Raw genomic sequence first — 10097 nt, forward strand, 5'->3', positions numbered from 1 at the left:
ATTCTATTATGTTAGTATATTGTTACATCTTTTACTTAATTCACAAACGGTTTTTAGAGTATGGTTTAGAGATTAAAATGTAGGTTTAAATTGTGTCCGTAACACTTTTTATTTATTATAATAAAATACCATTAAATAAACTATAATAATTATTCAAGTAAGTTAACCTTAAGTTTCGTTTTATTCAAAACGATAGCAGTTTTCATGTCAAGAGTTTTTATTTCCATATTGTTTTGAAAGATGTTTCTGACAATTGAAAAAAAGATTCAACATCACTCGAAGTCGGAACAATTCCAATTCCAGTCAAAACAACTTTTTTGAGAAGTGGATATTCAATTTCTGAAATAAGCTTCATCTTGAACATATCCAGTAATGTCAAAACTTTCTCAATTTGGAAACACTCAAGTTCCTGTATTTTCAACATTTTGTTATTTTCAATTAAATAATCAGAAATAATTTTACGATTGTTAAAAATCACAATTTTCAGATTAGATATTTCATCTTTAAGATATGAAAATTGTTTTGCCAATTCAATTGTCTTTTTACTCGTTTTAAACATTTGATTTGGAATTGTCAATACACAGTACAGTGAATTGTATGTATTATTTTCTTTCAAAATCAACACGTCTTCAAAATTGGTAATATCATTTGTTAACAACGCATAATCACATTTGTTGCCAATAGAACCGAAACGAATAACGAGTGCGTTGATATAATTGTTCATCATTTGAATAACAACATCATTTGCAGCTTTTTCAAATGAATTTGTCTCGCTTATTTGTTTGTTTTTGATGTTTTTTTTAAAAATCAATAAAGTATTGAATCATATTAATAATCAAACAAAACTGTTCTTCGAACAAACCAAACTTTTGCTGAAGTGCATCATTGCCTTTTTTAGCAACAGTTGTAATATGAAACAAACTCAATACAACTGTATTGTTTTGCTTATCAAACAAATTAAAGTATTTAGGTATTTCACTTGATTTCAATTGTTTTATCTCGCTTATTTTTGATATTATACACTTTTGAATTGATGGTTTACTCATAAACTCAAACACCAATGATTTGTTGTAGACTAACACATCCAACAATAACGCATGATAAAACCAACGTGTCCCCGGAGTGGTCGGAATTGTAATTTTTTGAAGGTGTTTTTTTAATGATAAAATTATCCCATTCAGTTGTTGTTGTACTAAGTTGAAACCAGTTTAATACCTCCAAAATAATTAAACAATTAGTGTTTTTCCAAATAAAACCTTCGCACACATTCATTCTATGACAATTGCAGTATTGAGTAAAAACATGAGAATCAATACCTTTCATGTTAACTTTAATTTTGTGTAATTCTTCACACAAAAGGTTAACCATTCCACATCTCAAACCTAACATATTACTAGCACCATCACAACATATAGAAATCAATTTCTTTAAATCAACATCTCTTTCTTTTAGACAATTTATTACACTATCACTCAAATTTGCACCAGTACTTTTTTCCAAACAACCTGAACACAACCAGTTTTCTTTGAGTAACAATAAAGTTGTTATCAACAAATCTAACAACAATTGCTACTAAGTTAACGCCCTTCCGTTTCGAACTGTCTACAATTATTGAAAAATAAACACACGAGACAAATTCGTTTATTATTAAATCATCATCATTAGCTTTGAATTGAACCATTCTGTTTTCAGTTGTCGAAGACTCAATACGCAAATCAATTTCAGATAGAGACACGTTGAAATAAAACAAAATGACAAACTCAACAAAGTTTTTAACTATTTCTTTTTGTTGTTTCGAGAATGGCAACAAACAAGTAATCATAGAATACAACAATGAAGCGATGTATGATTTTCTTTTATTGACACATTTTGTATGAGACAAACTATAGTTTGATTCAAAATACATTTTAATTTTGTTATTAATATTTGTTGCACATCCAGGTTTTAAAAATTCAGGAGAAATATTAGATACAAAATTAATGTTGTTGATATCATTTTGATTTTTTGAATCACTTTCAATGATAATTTTATCACAAATCATATCATCCGTGGATTTGTCACAACTTGAATCTTCACTATATAAATCACATATCTCATTTTTCATGTAACGTTGTTTCAAATATTTCTTCTCCACATAAACTCGTGTTAGACTTATTTAATTCAACCTAATCATTCAAATCTACACGACCTTTATTTTCATTTTCGAAAGTATCATTTGCACTGAATTCTTGTTGATCATCTATTTTTGTTTCAGCAAGACTGTTCAAAATGCAAATTTCGTTGAATTGAGTCTTTAATTTATTGGTTAGTTCATATTCTTTTTTAATTAACAAATCGAGTTTTGATACTTTGTGATTTCTTGATGTGACTTGGTCTCTGTCTAATTCATGAATGACTATATTTTGTTTGAAAAATTTCATTTCGTTAACTGTCAATTTTTTTCTTTTGTTTTCAGTAAACAATGGCAATATCCTCCTTTAGATTTATGTATTTTAATGATAACAAGAGCACCTTCTTCCAAAACATTTCGTTTGTTAACGATTAAAATCGTCAATGTATTTAATTCCTTTCGGAGTTAAATCCACTTTGTGCTTAAAATCCCTGTAATGACTATAACCCGATTGCTTTGACCAACAATCACAACACAACAAACAATACATAAATACCAAAACGCCGTGTTCATATATAGGTAACATGTGAGTTTTGTTTACAGTTCGAATAAATCTTTTTTCTTGCGTTTCGTATGTGGTTTTCCTTTTTCCCCTTTCCATTTGTTTTTTAAGTTTGTTTATTATTTTTTGCCGAAAAAAAGTTTTTTGTTGAAATTTATTTATAGAGCTTAACTGTCCGAAATTGTCGTTGTTTTGGAAACCCTGTTTTAACTCTTTAACTGAAAGTGTGTTTAAATTGCCATTTAAATCATCATAGTATCTATTTACATTAGCGTAATAATGTTCATCTTAGTATAAATCATACTCATTGTAAAAGTCTTTGTTCTCTTTAATCTTAAAACTTATTGGGTTACTTGTTATTCAATGGTCATTGAATATATGTAAGTGTGTACATTTTTATATCAAAATAAGCTACATTCATTGGAAATACAATCCAACATAAAAATAAATTCCCACAATATTCAAATATATTTTTCTTAAAGCATTAAATAAAGTTCAATTAAATTAAAGTCAATAAAAAACATATAAAAAATGAATCTTTAAATCAATTTCAATTTTATAAATATGCTAAAGTAAATCTTCTCAAGAGTATGAGGTTTTGGTAATTATTGTTCACTCAAAAGCGGCCATTTTAGACAATTAAGTTTTAATTACCACGTTATTGAGAACTCAATTTATTGTTTCAGTTTAAAGTGTCCACAAATAAGAAACCACTATTCAGAAATCACACTCTTGGGTGGTTTTATTGTATAATAAAAATCTTAAGACAAAAAATAATAACATTTTAAGTAGAGACGCTTAAATAAGAACATTGAAATTTGGTGAATTTGCATTTGCGCTCTGTTAAAATTTTCAGAACTTCGATTACAACGAAAACTTGGAATTTATAAAAATATTTTCTTTTAAATTTAGTAAATATTTTTAATGTACATTTAAAAAATGTGAACTATCTTAAAATATTTGCTTTTATGCGGCGTAAAATAGCAGAATAAATTAATATAAAAATACCATTTGATATTTAAGTAAACATAAAGTGTGTTAAGCCAACTAAAATTTGTATTTTATTCAACATTAATAATAACGAATTGTTAGTAACAAAAATTGAGTTAAATATCTAAAATAATTAAACTTAATAAATGTCGTTCTAAGTGTTGAGAAAGTGTTTTATAATGAAATTACTCTTCAAAAATAAAAAAGCCAACTTTTCAATTATCATTTAATAAACTTCAACGTGTCATTACGATTACTAAAATAAAAATGAAATATGACAATTGATTTACATTCAAAAATAAATTGAATTAAATTTTATAAATTTGTGATTTGGTATAACTATATCAAAGTGAAAATACAGTGTTAATTATATCTTAGAAGCACGTATGGTTCATTTTTGGAAACGTTATACTAAATAAACCAATTTGTATGAATTATTTTTAAAACATGACACTATTTTTTATAAAAAATACATATAATCTAAACATAAAATGCAACAAGGTATATTAAGAAAGTTGACATTATCTATTGTTATTTAAATTCGTCAACAAAAACTGTCAGAACCATATGTCCGACATTAAAAGTAAAAAAATACCATGACACAATCTGAAACATGTAATATCTATGACACTTGTATAATAACAATTAATTTAAAAACACAAACTATATTCACTATAGTTAACTTTTCGAGAATTTAAATTGTTTATGGGCTGATATGTTAACACAATTCAATTTTTGAAATCAGAGATACATCAACTCTTTATACAACAAATGACAATTAATAAGTGGAAAGTTTATATTTCGGTGAAAACACGGTCTATATTATTTAAGGTAATTCATCTATATTGAATTTCGAGAATTTGATATTTTTACTGGAAATTTTAAAATTTCATTTTTAGAAAATTCTTTTGTTAAATTACACAAAACTTTAAATTTAATGGAAATAGCAATTGTCAAATGTTTTTTAAATCAAAATTTACACAAGAAAAAACGTGACCAAATTTATTAAAAATCCAAAGTGTGAAAATTGACTTTATTTCAATACAACGACACAAAAATGTGATACATGTTCGGATTCAAATTGTATTGATTGTTTTTACAATACAAAAAAATATTTAAGATGTCAACAAGAATATTTGAAAACAATGATAGAAAATGCGTTGAAATACTAAACTGTTTGTTGAAACGATCAAATCGATGTCTAAAATGTTCAGATGGGTATTTACTTCTTAAAGGTGACTGTCAAAATACACCATTTTGTTTGAACCAATCTTTGAGTGAAACATGTCAAATTTGTAGTATACACAAATTATAAATAATTAACAACAGTGTTGTGAAATTGCAGGTGAACACTTGTTATACACAAATCAAAATAATATAATTGCCTATAAAAGTGGGTATTTAACAAACTCAACAAAATGTCAAAAGTGTTCAAATCTTTTTAACTCAAGTATTTTGTGTGAAAATGGTCGTCCCACAAAATGTGAAATTTCATATAAAATAAATTCGAATGGTAATTGTGAAGACAGACACTGTTATGATCAAGGTGATAAAAATGTGAAATGTTTAAGATTTTAATACAACTGCACTTACATCACAAATTCAAAGTGTAAAATGTGTGATCCTAATTGTTTGACTTGTGTCATGAATCCGACTTACTGTCTATCATGTCCACCAGGATCTTACATTTCAAATTACATTTGCAAAAAAATTCGAAATTGGTAGAAATTTGCACACAATTTATGTCATCGTATGGATGTGCCAAATGTACTGAAGGTTATTACAGAAACTGTTGGACTGTTATAAATGCAATCTTTCATGTATTTTGTGTAATAAAAATTAACATGTTTGATTTGTAATTCAACATATTACAAAACATCAAGTAAAGACTTTAAACCACAAAATAGCATAATTGGATGTAATGTTGATGTTAAACAATTTGGATGCACAAAATGTAAAGACGGGTATTTTTATGTTAATGAAAATGAATGTAAAAGTGTAATACAACTTGTCTGACATGTTCATCCCAAAAAGTTGTCTTACTCTCAAGTGGAATATGTGTGAAACTTTCTCAAATATCCAAGTGCAAAGAAATAAAAATTCAAAATGCAACAAATGTTCATTCTGGTATGAATTTAGTCCAAATGGGACTTATCGTGAAAAGAAAGATGTATTAGGGGTTATAATTGTTATAATTCTATTTATTATTTTTGTATTATCAATTCTTGTTATAGCATTAGTATTTTCTATGAAAAGAATTTCAAAAATGATACACACAAAGGAGTTAGAAAAAACAACAATTATATTCGAAATTGAAAAATCAAATGTCAAAATTATTTTACTTGCAAACAACATTTGCGTCTCTTCAAAAGAACTCAATTTCAATTCTAAAATTGAAAAGATTCCTGTCAACACAGAAACAAAGATTGTGTTTTGTGTAGGCTTTATGTTCAAAAATGTCTTAAAAATTTAGTTTAAAACGACTACACAAATTGACAAATTTACAATAAGAGTAACACCAGAAGTCATATTTAAAAAAATGCGTGTGAATTTACGATTTATTTGACACTTAAATGCACATTTAAAATGACACCATTTGAGTAGTCGCAAAAAAACTAAAAACAAACATCGAAAATATAAATGAAATCATAATGAAAAGAGTAACTAAAATAAATAATGAAAAATTAAGTGAAAAAATTTAATTGGGCGAATGATTTTTTGGTGTTATTTACAAAGGACAATACAGAGGAAACGATGTTGCGATTAAAAAAAATGAAACAAAAAGAAGATAACAAAATTGATTGTTAAGATAAATCAGATGATGAATTTGAAAAAATGCAATGTTAGACAAATTCAGGAGTGAGTATATAATCTATTATTGGAGCTGTGTTTGTACAAAATAAAGTGTGTATAATCACCCAATTTGATCTGTTTGGGTCATAACAAGATTTAATAAACATAGAAAAAACAACGAAATTAAAATGAAATTTCGAATAAAGTTGATGTTTGATACATTAAGTGAAATTATATATTTACATACAAATTGGATATTACACAGAGACATTAAACCAGACAACATACTTATTGTTTCAATTGATTCAACAACAATGTAAATGCCAAACTGACCGATTATGAATTGCGAGAAACATCAACTTATTAATGATTAACATGACATTCACAAAAGGAATTGGAACACTAGTCTACATGGCGCCTAAAATTTTAATACGAGAAAATTACAAGAAACCTGCTGATGTATACTCTTTTGCTATAACCATGTTCGAGTGTTTTACATGGAGTTATGCATATTCTAAAAATAAATTTAAATTTCGATAAACAATTGCAAGGTTTGTGATTCAAAAGTTAAGATTAATAAACCAGATGAGATGAATCAAAACACATGAAAATATATGTTACATATATATAATACTATCTGTAATTGTTGTGAAAACTAACCTACAAAAAGAAATTCATTAGAAAACGTCAACTATGAGTTTGAAACAATATTAAATCACACATAATGAACTATTTTTAAATAATTAAATTAATAAAAAAATATTAAATTTAAAATTATTAAAATAACTGAAAATTGTTTTAAAAATAATCACATTATAAAAAACAAATAATTCAAGTTGGGTTGTTTCATTTTTTGTCTCATGATAAATGCAATTGACATTAGAAGGATGTCAATTGCATTTATCTCCTTATGTCAAGCCAAATATGTGAATTAAAAGGGTTGTAATATATTCAATAAGAAATTTAAAGTTAGGACAAGGGAAAAAGGAAAAGCTTCTATTGACAATATTCATTCTGTTGGGTTTGTAACTTAATGGAGATATAGTTCCCCTCAATACTGGTTTTGATTATGAGAATAATTCAAAAATAGTTGTTTTTAACAACTCAGCTTTGAATTACTATGGATATTACCATAAAACTATGGTAATATCCATAGTTTTTAGTTCAATATTTGAAGGAATTGTTTAGTATTTTGAATGATAACTGAAAGACTTCTATAATTACTGTTGAGTATAAATAATACCATTATTATGAATTGTGACTTTTGGTTGTTGTTTGCAATCAAACAAGAGTTTATTGGAGCACAGTTAATATAATTTTCTGCATAGTCATTATAATACTTTGACGCACCAATTATACCTGTTGTAGTTTGATTCAAAGTCGTCGCTCCAAATTTGGATTAAACAGTTAACCAAACAAACCCGGGTTCTTCCTAAAGATTTTTTTAATATCAGCATTTCTATTGATGTTAATGTGGAAATTGTCAAAGATTCAATTGATAATCTGTACGCTGTATTGATTGTTGTTAGATCTGTTGATGGTACCAGATTCTGTATTTGTAATTGAGTGGTTTTACTTAATGAAATTATCAAAAATGATTTTAAGCGATGCATTAATGTTGTGATCCATCACAAATGTTCTGGAATTGTTATTTTGTACTCTAATTTGACACTTTACTGTTTCTTCAGAATTAGAGACATCACACGGACAATTAATAGTTGAAAACTGTTTATCATAGTCATTTGTTACAGTTGTTAAATAATAAATAAGATCGTCTGAATTGGTTTATTCATTGGTTCTGATAGTTTGTTTGGAGTTGTGCGACTACCTTTGTATGAACAATATTTGTTGCATCAGAAAGAACAACATCAAAACACAAAGATGGTGTATTTAAAATATTTGTGACAATCAATTTCTGTTCGGTATTTCTGTTTGTATACAACACAAATCCAGATGCTTTTGGTTTTAAAATGGTGATACTTACATAAAAAGTGCTTGTGATTGTTTTTTTTCTGTATCTATTTGGATTAAATTCATTATCATGAAATTTACTATATTCGGGGTTACTTGTTATTCAACCAAATTGAGTAAATTCAATTTTTTGATTTGATGAAAAAGTGTGTTCACTGGTATCAGACAATAGTAAGTTATTGTATTTCTTCGTTTGTTTTGAGTCCAAATTTTGAGTGGACACATGCAAGTCATATGAAGAGAGATCAGTGTCATGGTTGTAATCAGACTTATCATATGAATAACCACTATTGTGTATCTAACAGAAACAGTTAAGTTCTTGTGATACTCTAAAATTGTCTGCACCACATTACGTGTTAGATGCAGCAAATATTTTTGACATATATAAGACAACACTTTTTGCAGTTATAAATATTACAGTCATTTGTGTACTTTTTTGAGAAAAAATTCATTCTGTCATAATGATTTCCATCTGCAATTATTTGAGACGAGCCCGAACAATTACCTGTAATGTACGTCTCACACTTTGTGTATATGGAAGTGATATATTTCGAAGTAGAATTAACAGTCAAAGTATATATATATTTGTGTTTAAAGAAAATATAGTTGTTTCAGGAATTGGATATACCATCGATTTAAAGTGTGTTGATTGAAGTAAATAAGTTATTTCAGTATCAACAAATTTTAGTATAAAATTAGAAGATGTTAGTATGTAGTACATTTCATTCAAATTCTCACTTCGACAAGCAAGTTCATCAAATGTATTTTCTATTTTGTTATAAGTACAACTTGGTGTATCAATGTCAATAACTCTACTATAGCCTTCATATATTCTTACTAATTTTAAATGCACAATTGAATGTAGTGATGTACTTTCACCCAACAAGGCAATAGAGTTTGATGTTGGTGTGCCAGTCTTCTTTGCCAATTGCAGACCTTTTTTGAATACAACAAATGTATATGTTTGGTCAACTGTTTGGCTCATATCAAGTGTATCCAATTCGACTTTCATGTTGAAATAAATTTTCGAAGTTGTGGACAACTCACCGAATGTATCAAGTTTTAAAATAGAAGAACTTAACTTGTTGGATGATAACTTGTAAATCAAATAATCGCCAAAAACAACAGTCTTAAATTAAAGCACTTTTGTTGGTATTTCATTTCCGTTATTTTTTACACGAAGTGTCATTAAAGCATTATCGGATAAATTTCATTGTATTTATTAAAATCTAATTCATCATTAATGCAAGGAATAAAAAGGTGTACATTGTATAAACGGAAAATTTTTTCTTGCTTTTCTTGTGAAAATGCGGCTTTCTTAGTACAGTAAAACCTCGCAAGAGCGGGCATTTTTAGCCAATCAAACCATAAAAACCGCTCGATAGAGAAGTCTATTTATAGTTTTAGTTTATAAAATGCCCGCTTTTGAGAGAACCAGCTCTTTAGAGGTACCGCTCTTGGGTGGTTTTACTGTAATCAAAGTTTGATGTTGGACAAGAAAATTGAAAGGATTTAATTTTAATTAATTTAATTCCATCGAAATCGCCATCCACATTTAAGTGTTTAGTATCATTTTGATGGTATTGTATGTCCACACCACATCAAGCAGAACGGAAGTCGTATTTATAAAAATGACGGACGAAAAAATAAATGGAAACTTTAAAATTTCTG

The 10097-nt window shown here is 27.2% G+C and overlaps 1 protein-coding gene across 1 annotated transcript; it reads left to right on the plus strand.

Moving 5' to 3' along the window:
• Nucleotides 1-5329: 5329 nt before the first annotated feature.
• On the plus strand, nt 5330-6135 carry EIN_401750 (hypothetical protein; the record flags this gene model as incomplete). The annotated part of the gene is made up of 3 exons (XM_004255360.1): nt 5330-5508; nt 5546-5626; nt 5697-6135. The coding sequence occupies 3 exons, from the start codon at nt 5330-5332 to the stop codon at nt 6133-6135; spliced, it is 699 nt and encodes a 232-aa protein (XP_004255408.1).
• Nucleotides 6136-10097: the final 3962 nt, after the last annotated feature.

Source organism: Entamoeba invadens (assembly GCF_000330505.1).
Source record: "Entamoeba invadens IP1 unplaced genomic scaffold scaff_1105074726573, whole genome shotgun sequence".
Lineage (NCBI taxonomy): Eukaryota > Evosea > Mastigamoebida > Endamoebidae > Entamoeba > Entamoeba invadens.